The following is a 17,073-nucleotide window of genomic DNA, read 5'->3' as shown; positions in this document are numbered from 1 at the left end:
AAGTTCTTGACTTACAACCACAATTGAGCCAGAATGATTGTTTTAAAGTGAATTTTGCCCATTTTACCACCTTTCTTGCTAGACTTGTTAAGTGAATCATTGCAGCTGTTAAGTTAGCAACTTGGTTGTTAAATGAATCTGGCTTCCCCATTGATTTTGCTTGTCAGGAGGTCACAAAAGAAGATCACATAACTCTGGGACATTGCAAACATCATAAATATGAGGCAGCTGCCAAGTGGCTGAATTTTGATCACACAGCCATGGATATCCTGCAACAGTCATAAGTGTGAAAAACGGTCATTTCACTTTTTCAGTGCTTCTTATAACTTTGAATAGTCACTAAATGAATATCTGTTTTGTACTACTCTGTTTGCCTTTCACTTAGTGTAATGCTGACTATGAAACTTTGTTTATAAAATCATGGTTAAAAACAAATTATGTTTTGTCATGAATAATGAACCCAGTTGTTCAGTACCATAGAATCTGCCTACTGGTTCTTCTTAGACAGGAAAGGTTAAAAGAAGCTTTGTGCATTCCTTAAGCGAGAAAGAATTTTGATATATTCCTGAATCACAGACTATTTGTGTATTGCTTGATTTCTGCTTTGTAGCTCTATCCTATCTTCTGATTTGATCTACCAAACCATTCAGATTCTCAGCAGGTTACAAGAGAATATACAAAAATAGCGATAATAGTAATATGTAGAATAAGAACATAATGGTGCTGAAGAACTACATCTTAAACTCCTTTCAGAAAAGTTCAGTTTTGCTTGCCTACAGGAAAAGTGTAATCTAACTTTTAGATGGAAGCTATTTCAAAGAACATGTCCCAAAGATAAGATATAAAACCTACTTGATTTAGCTACTCCTTGCCTTATGAAAACGGGGCATTTCTGATATCATCTTCTATATAGGGAGTCCTTGTCATGTTGGAATGATAATCCTTCAAGTATCTTGATGCTAAATAATCTAGACTTCTGGTTTATTGATTAGTCCTTACCAGTGGCTTCTCCCACAAGTTTTAATAAATCAATTATTCTCCAGCAACTGCCCATGACTACTTTGATTCTTTTGGCTAATGGGAATAGACAGTATTTTCTTTGACAAAGCACTGTGGATAACATTTTCTGTTTAGTCATTGCAAATGGCTTTATTTTTTTGGAAAATATTTTGACACTCTATTCATCTATCCTTATTTTCTCACATGATGACTTGCAAAAATTTGTTTTATTTTCTTAAGTTTTCCCCCCTCCAAAATACAAATCTTAATCTAGTGGAAAACAGAAAATGTAAAATTGTCACCTTTGTTACTCAGCAGAGCAGATCTCAGCAGTCATTCATTATAAAATTGTTTATTAAAAGAATAACATTTATGTGAATGGCATTTAAATAAATGTTCTAACTAATATATCTTTTCAGCAAGAGACATGGTTATGCTTGGTCTATAGTTTTATCCATATTAGTGTCAAATTTAAACCATGTGATATCAATAAAGTCGTGTGATAAGATAGTTATGGTATAAAGGAACTAAATCACAGGGGTATTTTAGAAGACATTATAAATGGAGTCTCTGTGGTTAAACTGGAGAAGACTAAAAGACAATGTTATTTGAAAATTCCAGTCTGGCTATTGACTATTGAAGCATTTTCTTATCCTATAATATATAAAAAGGAACAAACAGTTTGATATGGTGAAATATTGAATAAAAAGGGTGAACTTAAATCTCTACAAAAATTAGAGGAACAAGGTATAAAGATGAATTGGTTTTCATATGCGCAAATACATTCAAGGTATGACAAAGACTTTAAAACAGAAGGTTTCTATGATAAATCAACTGACTTAGATAAGATTTTGACAGGGACTGATGAAAAGGTGATTAAAAAGTTGTATGGATATTTATTAGAAATTAAACTAAAAGAAGAATAAGTTAAAGAAACAATGATTGCTTGGGAGAAGAATTTTGGATATGGGATTGATCTAGAGAAATGGCAAAAATTGTGGTCTCAAAATTATAAAATGACAATGTCAACAGCATATAAAGAAAATTTGTATAAGACATTTTACAGGTGGCATTTCCCCCCAACAAGAATAGCAAGAATGTTCAAGAACAAATCTGAAAAATGTTGGAAATGTCATCAGATACCTTGCTCATATTACCATATGTGGTGGACTTGTGCGGATGCTAAAAAGTATTGGACTAAATCCACACTTGGTTGGAAAAAATGACAAAAAAGCATATAGATTTGAAACCAGAGATATTTTTATTGGGAATTTTACCTGAAATATATAGTAAAGAATTGAAATACCTGATTGTAAATGTTTTAACAGCGGCTAGGATTGTATTTGCTTAAAATTGGAAAAATGAGAAAATACCATCACAGGAGGAAATCATTAAGAAAATATTGGAATGTGCTGCAATGAGTAGATTGACATTTGAAATTAGAGAGAAAAAGGATAAACAATTTTATAAAATTTGGGACCTTTTCTATCAATAGTTAGATAATAAAATACAATAAGGAAATATGTAGAATCTTAGAAAATAATAAATATATAAAGATGTATTCTTTTCTTATTATATCTAAAAAATGATTGTAAGATAGATTTAAGATGATAATATCAACTCTCATGAAACAATTTCAGTTAAATATGATTATTTTGTAAAACATGAATGAATAAAAGTATAGTCAAATGATTAACAATAATATTAATGTATTTAATACTTGATTGAAAAAATGAGAATATATACAATGTAATTGTAATTGAAGACTATGAAATGGAAGCACAAAACAATTTGTAAACCAACTGGCACACTGTATGTATATATAGGGAAGATGGCTTGAGGTTTTTATGTTTTGTTTGTCTATGTTCGTTTTAAAAACCAATAAATTTTTTTAAAAAGGTAGTTATGATGCTGGATTAGAAGTAGGGATATCTAAAGCCTGATCCACCTCAACTCATGGAAGTTCTGTGGAGTAACTGTGATTCCCAGTTCAACCTACCTCACAGGATTATTTATGTGAGCAAAAATAGGAGAGGAGCAACAAAGATGATTAGGGCACTGGAGGATAAAACATATGAAGAATGGTTCCTGGAATTGTGTATGTCTAGTCTAATGAAAAAAAGGATTAGGTGAGACATGATAGCAGTGTTCCAATATCTCAAGGGCTGCTACAAAGAAGGAGTCATGTTTTTCTCCAAAGAATCTGAAGGCAGGACCAGAAACAATGGATGGAAAATAATCAAGGAGATATCCAACCTAGAAATAAGGAGAAACTTCCTGACAGAATAATTAATCAGTAGAACAAGTTGCCTCCAAAAGTTATGTGTTGTCCAACATGAAAGGTTTTTAAGAAGACATTGGACAACTAAATAGTATAAGGTTTCCTGCTTGAGCAAAGGGTTGGATTAGAAGACTTCCGTGGTCCCTTATAACTCTTGTTATTGAAATTCTATTCTGTATGATCCCAAACTTATAAACACATAAATAATGAAGATTCAAAGCTTCATAAGATCCATAATTAGCTTCACTTTGACATATATTTTCTTCTTTGTGGACTCTCTTTTACATTACAAAGGAGACTTCCCATCACACATTAACCACAGCCTTTGGCAGCTCAGTTATAGACAAGAGTGTTCTTTATTCCTCTTTTTCTTCTTTATTGGTTTATCTTTTGCTAAAGGAAAATCAAAGTCTTGAGAGGCAAATGATATGATATGCATTTAATGTGACTGGTTTAAATAGCCACATGATAGCTTGATCAGGATTCTGGCATAAGTAAATAATATTTTAAAACTGTTTCTACTCCTTAAGATTCAATTTCTCCCAAGGAAGAACACTGCTAGTGATGCCTCTGACAGCTTCCCATCCCTCTCCCAGTCTGGGAAAAACAGAACACATCTGAAGAATAATCTATTTGGCTTGGTATTTACTGAGAACATGCCACAAATGGGAAAAGATAGTGGTAAGCAAAGCCTCACACCTGTCTTCATAGCAGTAGGGAGTAATTAGCCTGGTTTACATTTTAATCTGAACATATGTAAATAGCAGCTTACATTTCTCGAATGTATACGGCTGGAAAGCCAATAATAATAATAATAATCTAGCTGTGGTTTTCAACTGATTCTACTCTGGTAATTTGGCAACATTATAGGCCATAAATGTCCAATTTTCTCTCATTCAAAATAAAAATGCAACAGCACCATGACAACTCTTCCTTTTAGGGTTCGATTAAATCACATTATTTGGAAAAGGCTGTTTATCTAATATGATTAACTAATGTGCTAGAATCTGGCTCAGAATATAAAACATATAATGCTTCTGAAGAGTTAAAAATCTCACTTCAAAATGTTCTGATATTTCCTGTTTTCAGGTTTTCACATACATTTATCACTGTCAATGACCTGCTGAGAAACTCACAAGAATAGCAATAATAACGGAACATTTCTACCTCAGCAAAAATTTGGAACCTTATTTCTTTTTTTACTCAAGAGATCAACTATTTCTTTTCTTACATCTTATTTTAAGTATGCATTTTAATTATTCTTCCTATTACATTTGCACTGATAGAACTTCCCTTTCCATTAAAATGTAGCAACTGAGCTAAGTAATCAGAAATATTCCTTTGATTTTGTTTTTAGTGTAAGGTTTGAACTTCAAAACCAAAATAGCATTTTTAAAAACCCTTTGCTTTATTCATGACTTCAGGCTTTCTCCAGTGTAAGAAGAGCTACTGTGAATTTGGAACCCTAAAAGTCTATACATACTTTTAAAAATGATTTAAAGCAGAAAATATTTAGTTGTACAACATTTTGTTATTTGTTGGTTGTTTTTCCATTTTTATAATGGCCTCACATAAGATGTAGAAATGATGGAATCAGAAAAATCATCAAAACATTTTAATTGATCAAAATGTGCCCCGTACAATTTGACAACTTCAGAAACACCTAAAACACTTGGGTGTTTAAAAGGAACTGTATTTAAAGCAAAACCAACAATTTATTTTTTATCAGAAATTTAAATATATGGTTATCATTAATATTATCATGTGTATAACAAGGCAACATCCAGTTTTGGAAAATCAATAAAAGTTTAAATAAATATTTCTTATGATTTAACAACAACATTAATCTGCCTGAAAATGTTTTCAGTCTACTGCAACTGGCAGCCCACGGACCACATGTGCCACGCCCACCCCATATCCACAAATGGAAAAAATGTCACAAAATGTCATGCACTTGATGCGCAGAGTTTGACACCCGTGGTCTACTGTATATCCCAAATAATGCTTAAAAAAGAATGCACATTAGATTTTCTGTGATGGAGCTGTAAGAAATTTGAGGGCTCTTTTAATTTATATGATTTGTTCATTTTTCTTATGCTCCATACTGCTTTAGGAGCTCAAATTATATTAAATTACCAAACAACCAAATGAAACTTTTTGCTGCAGTTGATGTGGGAAAACCTGGAACAAAGAGAATTACATATATCGCCTTAAAATCTTAGAGGGAACTTATCATACAGAATGAGAAAAAAGTATACATGGTATACTTATATATAAGCATAATATAAAGAAATCAGATATCACAATGAATATGCACCTTATAATCATATTACTATTTGTCCAACAAATAAAACGTCTTTATAGTCATAGTTATATAGCATGGAAAGGTACAAAGTATGAGAAAATATTTATTTCATATTTCTATTTTTCAGGCAGTATCCAATACTCTGTGTGTAGATTATCTCTGCATTCAAAAGTGATTCTGTTTTCAATACACAAAATAATTCATTACATTTTTTTAGATTTAGCTTGTTATCTACCTCATTTTGTATTTTATGTACAATAGTGAATCTGAAAAAGGGTATAAACTTTTTTTAAAATAGAAAAGTAGTTCCAAAAGCCTAGTTTATAAGGAATTCTGTCTTCCTTGACCCCCCTTTTTTTGAGCCCCCCCTCCCCAATCCAATGGAACAATAGCAGGTGTTTCTGCCATATTTTATTTCAGGCAGTTCTTTATTATGTTAATTCAGAGATATTGCAGCTAGGGGAAAAAGCTAGATTGAACTACATAAAAACATTTCTCATCAATCACCTTTTCCAACCTTCCTACTGGTAGCAACTATTAAATAGTATCTTCTGGGAAGATTGCAAAGATACAGGAGTTCAGATTTTGAACTTATAATGGCTAAGCAAGAATAATTATACCTTAAAGAGTAGGCAGCATTGTATTAGAAACTATTTATTATATCAATAAGTATAACAAGTTAAAAATACTGGATCTGACTGGAATTATTAACAGCATGCTTTGGGATTAAAAAGAAAGCAGTAATTAAAAAAAACAATTAATCAAACTCAAAGAATAGAAGCTGCTTCTATATTTAAGTGAGGCTAAAACATATGAAGAACAGTTGCAGGAGTTGGGTATGTCTAGTGAAAAGAAGGACTAAGGGTGCAGTCTTCCAATATTTGAGGGGCTACTACAAAGAAGAAGGGGTGTCAGTCTATTTTCCAAAGTACCAGAAGGCAAGACAAGAAGCAATGGATAGAAACTAATCAAGGAGAGAAGCAACTTAGAACTAAGGAGAAACTTCTTAACGCTGAGAACAATTAACCAGTGGAATGGCTTGCTTCAAAAGTTGAGAGTGCCCCATCACTTGAGGCTTTCAAGAAGAGACTGGACAGCCATTTGTCTGAAATGATATAGGATCTCCAGTTCGAGCTGGGGATTGGATTAGATGACTTCCAAAGTCCCTTCAAACTGTTATTCTATGAATAATTATACTTTCAAGAGTGGGCAGCGTATAGTAGAAACAATAAGTACAATAAGTTAAAAATATTGGATCTGACTGGAAGTGTTAATAGGATACTCTGGGATTTAAAAAAAGCAGTAATTAAAAATTTATCAAACCTCAAAGAATTATTATAGAAGCTGCTTCTGTATTTAAGGGAGTGAAGCAATTTTCAGCCCTTTCACAGTTCTTATTTTCAAATTTCTTTCAACTCTTCTTCTGCAGTTTTGGAAATTTCTGTTAAATAGTTTTCAATAAGTAAAGCTTCCAACTCTCAGATAGCTGAAAATCTGTATGCACATCGAGTGATCTTTCTGCATGCAGATAAGACTCTAGGGTACGTGTTTGAATGGGTAGTAGGCTTTATAAGTGTACTTTCTAAAAATATTGAAAGCAAAACAGGTTGTTCAGCATAATTCCTACCTTCACTTTGATCACGGAAGAAAACATTCTAGCATCTTCGGAGACACCTCCTATATAATTTTTTTTTGTGAAGATAGGGGCATGATCATTTTCATCCTGAACCTCAATGAATATCTTTGCAGTATTGCCTAAAAGTAAAAAAAAAACAAGGGTTAGCAAAATTAAAATACACTGAATGCCTTAAGTCATAAGCATGTCTCTTCTAGATGCTGTTAGAAAAGCTGTAAAGAAAATTGCTGCATATTTACATTTTTAGGAACCATAAATAATTAATTCATGCTTTTCTTCTAAAGTTTCTGAAGAAACTAAGTTTATATTTTGTTGCATATTTACATTTTTAGGGACCATAAATTATTAGTTATGCTTTTGTTCTAAAGTTTGTGAAAAAAACCTAAGTTTATATTTTGCTGCCGCAATGGAAATTAAACAGAATTGCTTTCTCCCCCCAAAAAATCAACAAAAGAAAGAGTTTGAAAACTCTACAATGAAGGACAAAATCAAACTCTTGCTAACATAGAAATATTGAATATGGATGTGTCAAGAATTTTATTTTCCTTAAAACTTCCTAATAAGTTTTAAAATATTTTTCTTTGTTTTCAGTTATTCTTTTTCATTCTTCAGGTGATTCCAAATACAGGTTCCAGCAAATAATTAATAGCATTAAATTCTTGCTCCTAAAGGCTTAAAGAGATGCTATTTTTAGCATCTTTTATAGTTGCTTTTCACCATTATTAATAGGCATTCTGTGCAAGACTTGTCATCCACTTTGCTTGTCCCTTCCAATTCTACTATATTATCCATGGGATATTGGTTATATATGTTTTGAATTGCATACAAGTAAGGTTTAAGTCATATATTGTTTAGGATCACTGCCTTATAGATAAAAGAAGGTCACAGAAAAAAGGACTACTACATCTTATGGATCGCGCAGTTTGACTGATTGTGCATAGAATCATTACATAGTCATGCTATATGAACACTGAAAGTTTATCTATATGAGTCACCAGGAGTCATTTTAATAGTAGCAACATAGAAATAGAACTAGAGATGATTGCCTGCCAAAACAAGACATAAAGATAGCCACCCCCTATGGCATCACTCTGCAAAACACTTAATTCCTACATCACTATCTCACTTCTCATCTTTTCATCTTAACTACATCTTCTATTGATTTCTTATGATTTATCAATTGTTATTTGTAATTTATAACTAATGATTATAACTATGATTTATGATCTATGACCTATTACTTGCTGTTTATATTACACTTGTGAGCTTATGCACCGGCGACAAATTCCTTATGTGTCCAATCACACTTAGCCAATAAAGAATTCTTTCTTTCTTTCTTTCTTTCTTTCTTTCTTTCTTTCTTTCTTTCTTTCTTTCTTTCTTTCTCTCTCTCTCTCTCTCTCTCTCTCTCTCTCTCTTTCTTTCTTTCTTTCTTTCTTTCTTTCTTTCTTTCTTTCTGTCCTTCCTTCCTTCCTTCCTTCCTTCCTTCCTTCCTTCCTTCCTTCCTTCCTTCCTTCCTTCCACCCACCCACCCACCCACCCACCCAAACATGCAACAACTTGATGGAATCCACTGCTTAAAATTAATGAACACTGGAAGCAGCAACCCTTATTTTTAAAGGCAAGCTATATTTGCACGAATCATTTTGAACAGAGGTGGTATTCAGCAGGTTCTGACCAGTTCTGGAGAAGCAGTAATTTTGAGTAGTTCGGCAAATACCAACTCTGACTGGAGATTTTATCTTTCCCTGCCATGCCAACCAAGCCATGCCCACAGAACCAGTAGTAAAATTTTTTAAATCCCACCACTGATTTTGAAGCATGCACATCCCACATCTATCAGGGCAGGAAGGGAGAGGGGCAAAAAAAGGAAAGTAAAGCTATTGGTGAATTGAAGACATCATACAGTATTAAGAAATGTGAATCCTTACATTTGGATAAAATCAACTGAAAAAATGAATACAGACAGCTTTAGTGAAATAGCTCACAGCTGTAACTAGCTATTCATTACATGAATCTTTGAAATATCTAAACCTTACAGGCTTCTCAAAATTAAGAATATTTGGCCACTAGATAAGACACTAACCTAGAGGAATGTGCTCCTTGTCCTTGAACTCTGACATTAACGTCAGATAGGAGGAAAATGCTGTAAAATAAAATCAGCTTCATATTCTGAAACCCAGAATGGCCCCAGTAGGAGCAACTGGAGTCCTGAAAAGCTTGTGGCATGTTAGGTTTGAAAGCATTTCTTTTCTACTAACCAGAATCCAAAACTGCATCCAAGTCTTGGTAACAATATGGAAAGTAAATAACAATCCCAAACAAGTTAATGAAAACATGCAGATCACGGCTTTTGGAACTATTTTACTAACACCTTTACCAGGGCTGATAACCAGGAGGGAGGCATTTCTATTTTCTTCTGTGTGAGCACACAACATGGTGTGCCTTTGTGTAGGTATGAGTTTTTAACTTTTCCCTGTGTTACATCCATGCATGATGTGTGCATAGGTACAATGTTATATCCATATACAATGTGTGCATAAGTACAATGGGAAGCACAGAACAGGCTGAATACACTCCACTCCCTCTGGGTTACTGGACTAAGAAATATTAAGAAGAGGAGTTAAAATGGATACATCAGCAACATTTGAAGACATTGTCCAACTTTTCTGTCCTGTATGAATGCTTCTCTACATAGCCTTTGACCAGACCCAACCCATTTCCAAACCAGTCATCTTTTGATTGCTTCTCCATATTAAACTTCATCCCATTCCTAAGCTATTGTGCTGATGACTGGTGAGAGCAACAGATAGAATCCTGAGCCTCATTACACAATTTCCTTCCATTCCAGTGGTTTGGAAAGAGTAGATTAGAAATAAAAAGCCAAGCACCAACAAATAAAAAATATCAAAAGCACTCACATCTCTTTCCAGACATCCTAATAAAATAAATCGGCACATTCTGCAAAACACTGTAAAGTCAGTTTGCTGAAAGAAATCCTATTTCCCAGCAAAAAGTTATATCTTTGCAGAATTTATTCTTTCCTATGACATCTTGTTATGACTATTTCAGGGAGCTATATGTGGGATCGGTTTATTCATAACTGCCATCCTGATTATGCTGGATTATTTTCTTTTTGAGCACTGTGCTATAAAAAGAGTTCTAAAGCTATAACTAGAATTGAAGGATGCCACTTTTGATATTAGCACTGAAATCATGAATATGTTTTCAAAGTGTATTGAGAAAGTATAGGTTTACTTCTGAAATATGACATCAGAACATTACATGTTTTGAGGAAAGTCCACATTATACTGCTGAAAGAGTGCATTTTATTATTTTATTTTATATTTTAAACATAATCCTGTATTTTTTAATTTTTCCAAGGCCCATTGTTTGGCTTCATAGCTCTCTCAGTGCAAATTTGGATTATTAAAAAAAAAAATTACAAAATGCAACTCTTGGCCACTGAAAGATTTCAACAAACAGTTGAAAACAAAGACAAAAATAAAAATATGGACCAATATTTTTGCAACGTTAAAGTCAATTAAAAATTGGGTATGGACGACTTTATAGCACGGGTGTCAAGCTCAAATTCACTGAGAGCCGCATCAAGGATGTGTTTGACCTCAGGGGCTGGGGTGGGCGGGGCCAGGGTGGGTTTAGCCAGCTTGATGTCAGTCATGTCAGGGGTGCCTGTGACATCTCAAGTGTTCTGCCAGTGAAAACGGGCTCTTGAGCTTCGTTTTCAGCTGCCACAGCCTCCTGCAACCCTCTGCCAGTGAAAACTGGCATTGGGTTGCAGGAAGTCATGGCAGCCAAAAACGGAACTTGGGAGCCCATTTTCACTGGCAGAAGCACCACAGGCCAGTCTTTTGCTGTTTCCAGAGTGGCCCTGCGGGCCAGATCTAGGTACCCCCTGCATTGAGTTTGACACCCCTTCTTCATAGAAATTACTGCCACCTATGCTGTAGGGACAAAAAAGAAAGAGATCATTGCTTGGATTGATGTCCCTGCATCTGACAAAAAACTGTTTTATAAGCTGCACTGCATTTTCATGACATGGTAACCAATACTGATTGTTTACTGTGACACTGAAAATAGCAATGGCTGAGTTTTATGTTGCAGTTTATATGTGTCATTCATCATCTCAATAATCAGAAGATTCAACTCACAATTATGGGTGGGTGGGTGGGTGGCATATTATAGCATATGTTTAATGAGAATCCAATGCTAGAACTAACACACTTTGCATAGACATCATATTGCAAGCATACAATTGCAGCATTTGACATCAGAGGTTATTGCCCAGTTAAATCAACTGTAGAATATAGTACAGTTTGGGGAAAGGCTGATGCAATCCCACTTTACCATACATAAATGCCTGTTCTGAATGAGACAATATGAGGAAAATATTTAAAATTAGAAATTTAGACCAGCCTCTTTTAAACTTTATAAATCTGTATAAGATGTACATTTTTAGTTATACCTTCAACATTTTATCTAGAAATTACTGCATACCTATAGTTTAGTTCTGAAACGGCAGAACTGATAAAATGTTAGTATTGACTGAAAGCAGAAAGGTTAAACATTTTCTGGAAAATATAAATTTTCACTATATGTACTATGAATTAAAATGTCTTTAATATTTAAATAATACTTCAAGCTCAGGGAATTTTTCGGAGAACCTAATGTATTCCTAAGCATTTTTCCAAAATAACCACTCTAAGTACAAACATTGTTTGACTAAGCTATTAAAAGAAAGTTGATAGAATAATTGCACTGATATTTCTGAAGACATGCATTATATCCCACTTCATAGGTAGGACTCCCCAAAATACCAAGTGGAGATGTCTATGGAGATTCTCAGTCATCCAAGTCATGGTTGTTCCAAAGGTGCTTTTTCAAAAGGCAACTGGACTTAGTCTTTCTTTGAAGATGTTTTGCTTCTCATTCAAGAAGCTTCTTCAGTTGTGACTGATATTCTGACTCAGAACTGAAAAAGCTTCTTGAATGACAAGTGAAACATCTTCAACAAAGTCCAGTTGCCTTTTAAAAAAGTGTCTTTGAGATTACAACTGAAGGTTAGTATTTTACTCTTCTATATCATTGAATCCATGACTGGAATCCTTCCCTCTTTCTTCTGCCTCAATCTAATTGTCCTATATTTTCTTCACATATTATTATGTTTTCTTGAAATACTTAGAGTTCTATTCTCAGAAAGGTTATGACAAAGCCACCTAAAATAATATTTTCAGTGTTACCATAAACTTTCTTAAAACCAGATTTTCACAATTCAGTAATATGTGCGATGAGCTTTTCTGTATACTAATGTGTCATATAAAATGATTGCTTCAATGAAATTTTTTCCCTGTTATCAGACTTGTCATCAATCTTGTTTAACATCAATATAGTTATAAGCAAACACAATGGAGTATTATTTCTACAGCTGCTACAAACAAAGGAATAAGTGATATGGTGCTGTCACTTGGCAACCATATTGTGAAGAGTAGTTAAAGAATTTTTAATACTGGATCACAGTAATGAAAATTGCTCTGATTTCTGATATCAAACACTTAAAATGTTTCTTCCTCTTGGACATGGATTATATGGATACATTCAAATATCTATCAGATTAAACTTCACTGACATTTAATTAACAATCTTCATTTTGCCTCATCACTTCATATGGCATATATTTTACTGTTGTTTTTGTTCATACCTATGAGTTATTCAGTATTTAATAGCCTTCTAACAAGGTTGTAAAGAGTAACTGTAAAGACTATAATAAAACATCTACATGCCAAGATAATAATATAGGTTTGCTCTCCAGTGCATGGTAAAATCCAATATCTTGTTCTTTTGGGTATATAGGAAAAAACAGAATTTTGCAAGAGAGAATATTAATACTATTAATACCAACAAAGCATCATGCAGAACCCCCAAAACATGTGTTTTAATATATGTGTTTTAATCAGTTTCCACTGATTCTAATAGAAAACAGAGGAGCAATATATGAATATAGCAGCAAAACGAATAAAAAATAAAAAATTCTAATCAGATTATTAATTAATTATACAAGAAAGGTAGATTAACAAAGCTTTGATGTTTTAAATATCCAACTTCAGTTTTAGTATAAGGATGTTAATTTATGATATCTACAAATCATGAAAAAAAAAAACACTTTCTATATTGTGCTTTCAGCTCTCAAAATTTTGATTAGTATCTAGAGATGCCTTTCTGTTAATGGAAGACCTGTTCATCAAGAGCTATTTTTGATGCAATGAAAAATGTGACATAAAACAAAACAATTCCCAATCCAATGAACATCTGTTTGCATAAACGTATTTCATTAGATGTTATTGGTACTCTGTATGCCACAGCACGCATGTTCTTCATTCCACAAAGGAACTAAAAAAAAAAAAAATCTACCAGACTGAGCTACCAGACCAGCTCAGCAGGAGATACTTACAGTACTTAGAGATTCATAGAATCATAGGAGTGGAAGAGGTTTGGAGGTTTCCTAGTCCAGGTCAAAGAAGGGAAGGCTCTGAAACACCAGAGCTGAGGACGCTGCTGACAAGATAAGTAGTCATACAGATAGGAAATAGCTAAAATACAAGCATCAGTCTAGCAAAGAGTGCCAATTACAAAGATAACAGAATAATAGAGTTGGAAGGGATCTTGGAGGTCTTCTACTCCAATCCCCTGATCAGGCAGGAAACCCTATTCCATTTCAGTTCTATCTCTTAAAAACTTCCAGTGTTGGAGCATTCACAACTTCTGGAGGCAAGTTGTTCCACTGATTAATTGTTCTAACTGTCAGGAAATTTCTCCTTAGTTCTAAGTTGCTTCTCTCCTTGATTAGCTTCCATCCATTGCTTCTTGTCCTGCCTTCAGGTGTTTGAAGAATAGGTTAATCCCCTCTTCTTCTTTCTTAAATATTTTTTTTATTTTATTCAGAACAAAGTTAAAATACAAAATAGCAATAGCATTTAGACTTATATACCACTTAACAGGGCTTTATAGCCTTCTCGAAGTGATTTACAGAGTCAGTATACTGCCCCCCCAAAACTTGGTCCTCATTTATCGACCTCAGAAGGATGGAAGGCTGAATCAACCTTGACCCTGGTGAGATTTGAGCTGCCAAATTGCAGACAGCTGGCAGTCAGCAGAAGTAGCCTGCAATACTTCTAACCACTGCGCCACCACGGCTCTTTAAAAAAAAATACAAAACTAAATAAAAACCCAAGAAGACATGAAAGGAAAAACAACACAAATCAAACAAAACATTAAAAAAGGTGCATCAAAAGTGCATCATGAGGGGTGGTACAGTGGTTAGAATGCAGTACTTCAGGTTACTTATGCTGACTGCCAGCTGCTGGCAGATCAAATCTCACCAGGGTCAAGGTTGATGCAGCCTTCCATCCTTTTGAGTTGGGTAAAATGAGGACCAGATTCTTGGAGGAAATTTTCTGGCTCTATAAACCACTTAGAGGCGGCTGTAAAAAAAGCACTGTGAAGTCTAAGTGCTATTACTATCGCTATTGCTATCAAGAAACCTCAATACATTATACACATATTATCCACTCTAATTGAATACTGACTAACATTTTACTACAACGTTAGTTCCCACTCCTTGCAAAACAGGCCCCCTCTTCTTTATGGCAACCCTTCAGACATTGGAAGATTGTTATATCACTGCTAGTCTGCTCCTAGATACTTTTATGCCAATACAAACAGTATGGGAAGCAAACAAGAAGAGAAACTAATTATCCTACTCTTCTCTGTCATGGTCAGGCCTCGCTTGAGTATTGCATTCAGTTCTGCACACCCAGTTTAAAACAAAACATTGATAAGCCCAGAAAAAGGTTACTAAGATGATGAAAGGACTAGAAACCAAATTCTATCAGAAACAATTACATTTAAGTATGTTTAGCATGCAGTAGAGAAAGATAAGGGGAAACGTGAGAGATATCTTCAATTTCCCCCCAAAACTGTCACATTGTGTGGGATTCAGATTTATTCTCCTTTGTTCCAGAGAGTGAAATTAGAACCGATGCATTTAAATTTCAAAGATACAGATTAGACATTAGGAAAAACATGTCAATCAGTGAAACAGTTTACTTATTGAGTGGTTTCTTCCCCTTCACTGGAGGTTTTCAAACAGTGGCTGGAGAATCATTTGTTGGATATGGTGTAGTGCATCCTGCAGGGTGTAGAGGGTTGCACTGATGATCTCTTAGATCCCTTCCAACTCTATGACTCTATATTCTGAGATAAGATTTTCTATAGAGCCCACATAAAAATATATGGTTCACTTTTATGTTCAAGCAATGTACTGTTAATGATAACAATCTTCATTTTACATCATGCTTTTAGCAATGCATTATACATGCATATATTGTCCTGTCCTAAAACTCAGGCTAGGTACACTATAATTATCACATTATGATTATGTGAAACTGAGGAACGTTTTTTAAAGCTATGAAATTTAACACTGAGTGGATTTCCCAATTAAAAAAAAAATCACAATGCTGGTTTGAGCTTGCTTTGGTACATGTTGGCTGCCTTTAAAAATTACCTAACAAATATAGCTTTGGGTATTACATTGACCTCTTCCAGTCTTTTCATAATCTCCTTCTTTTTTAAAAATTTATTTTATCGCTCTTACCTTTGTGACCTCCCCTTGACTTGCAATATTTTTGAGACTATTTGTTTTATTATTTAAAAATTAATTTTTGTCCAGGATCCTAAACTTTCTAAACAAGAAATATAATTCTAGTTAAACCTATGGAATCAAATCAAATCAAATCCAAAACTAGGCAGGAACAAGGCTCTCGTCCCAGCCTAAAACAATATGAACTAATATAAGATTAGAATGCATTTAAATATTATTTAAAAGCCTGGGAGGTCTTCATCTAGTGTCAAAATATGGGCACCAGTAGACCAGACCTCACTAGGGAGTATTTTCCACAAACAGGGTGTCACTACAGGAAATATTTCCCTCTGCTCATTTATTTTGGTGGAAGACCTTGAGAAGAATCTCATTTTAAGATCTTAAGGTCCAGGTAGGTGCATATAGAAGAAGATGCTCCTTTAGGTTATCTGTTCTGAATCCAACAGACCAGCAGCTAGACTGGATGGCAACTTACCAGCATAATGTAAGAAGTCCTGAAGTGCAGTGGTTAGAATGCAGTATTGCAAGCAAACTCCGCCCATACCCTCAAGGTTGACTCAGCCTTCCATCTTTCTGAGGTCAGTAAAACAAGGACCCAAATTGTTGGGGTCAATATGCAGACACTGTAAACTACCCAGAGAGTGCTGGAAAGCTCTAAAGGACCTAAGTACTAAGGAACCACTTAGTATATAAACCTACGTACTGTTGCTATAATATTATATGAGCTGATCCCATTAAGCTTTATTTTGAACCAAGGCAGCCACACAAGCAATCCATTGCAATAATCCAGTGGGGAAGTTACTGGAGTGTGAAAAACAGTTGTGAGGTGGTCCCTGTCCAGGAAAGAGTACAGTTGATAAATGAACTGAAGTTAATGTAAGACACTCTGTACTAGCAAGGCCAACTAGGTCTCTAGTGACACTGTGCAATGGACTGTGAAAATAACCTTGAGGGAAGAGGAGGAAGAAGCCTAACCAAGACAATGGTCAGATTAAAAAAAAAGTCAATGTCCAAAGCAGAAATGTGAGATGGTTTCAGGCTTGCAAGATTCAGTTACTGTAAGTGTTTAATAAAAGCAGTATTAGTATTCATAACTTGAGTTTCCTATTCTGGTCTACCTCAAAGGGCTGACAGTGATGGATCTAGGAACCCTCAAAACTGGGTACTTGCTGAGA

The 17,073-nt window shown here is 34.4% G+C and overlaps 1 protein-coding gene across 10 annotated transcripts in view; it reads right to left on the bottom strand.

Annotated features, from left to right (window-relative positions):
• PCDH15 (protocadherin related 15) overlaps positions 1-17,073 on the bottom strand; it is a 579,778-nt gene that overhangs the window by 75,395 nt on the left and 487,310 nt on the right. For all 10 annotated transcript variants that reach the window (XM_087932347.1, XM_087932353.1, XM_087932355.1 and 7 more), the window contains one exon: positions 7,213-7,340. In XM_087932347.1, the coding sequence (XP_087788473.1) occupies positions 7,213-7,340 (128 nt within the window). The remainder of the gene's footprint in view (positions 1-7,212; positions 7,341-17,073) is intronic.

This window comes from Pseudonaja textilis, chromosome 4 (assembly GCF_049901715.1).
Source record: "Pseudonaja textilis isolate UNSWEBS1 chromosome 4, rPseTex1.2, whole genome shotgun sequence".
Lineage (NCBI taxonomy): Eukaryota > Metazoa > Chordata > Lepidosauria > Squamata > Elapidae > Pseudonaja > Pseudonaja textilis.
Note: the sequence above shows the minus strand (reverse complement) of the source record. Positions and strands in the feature narration are given on the sequence as shown.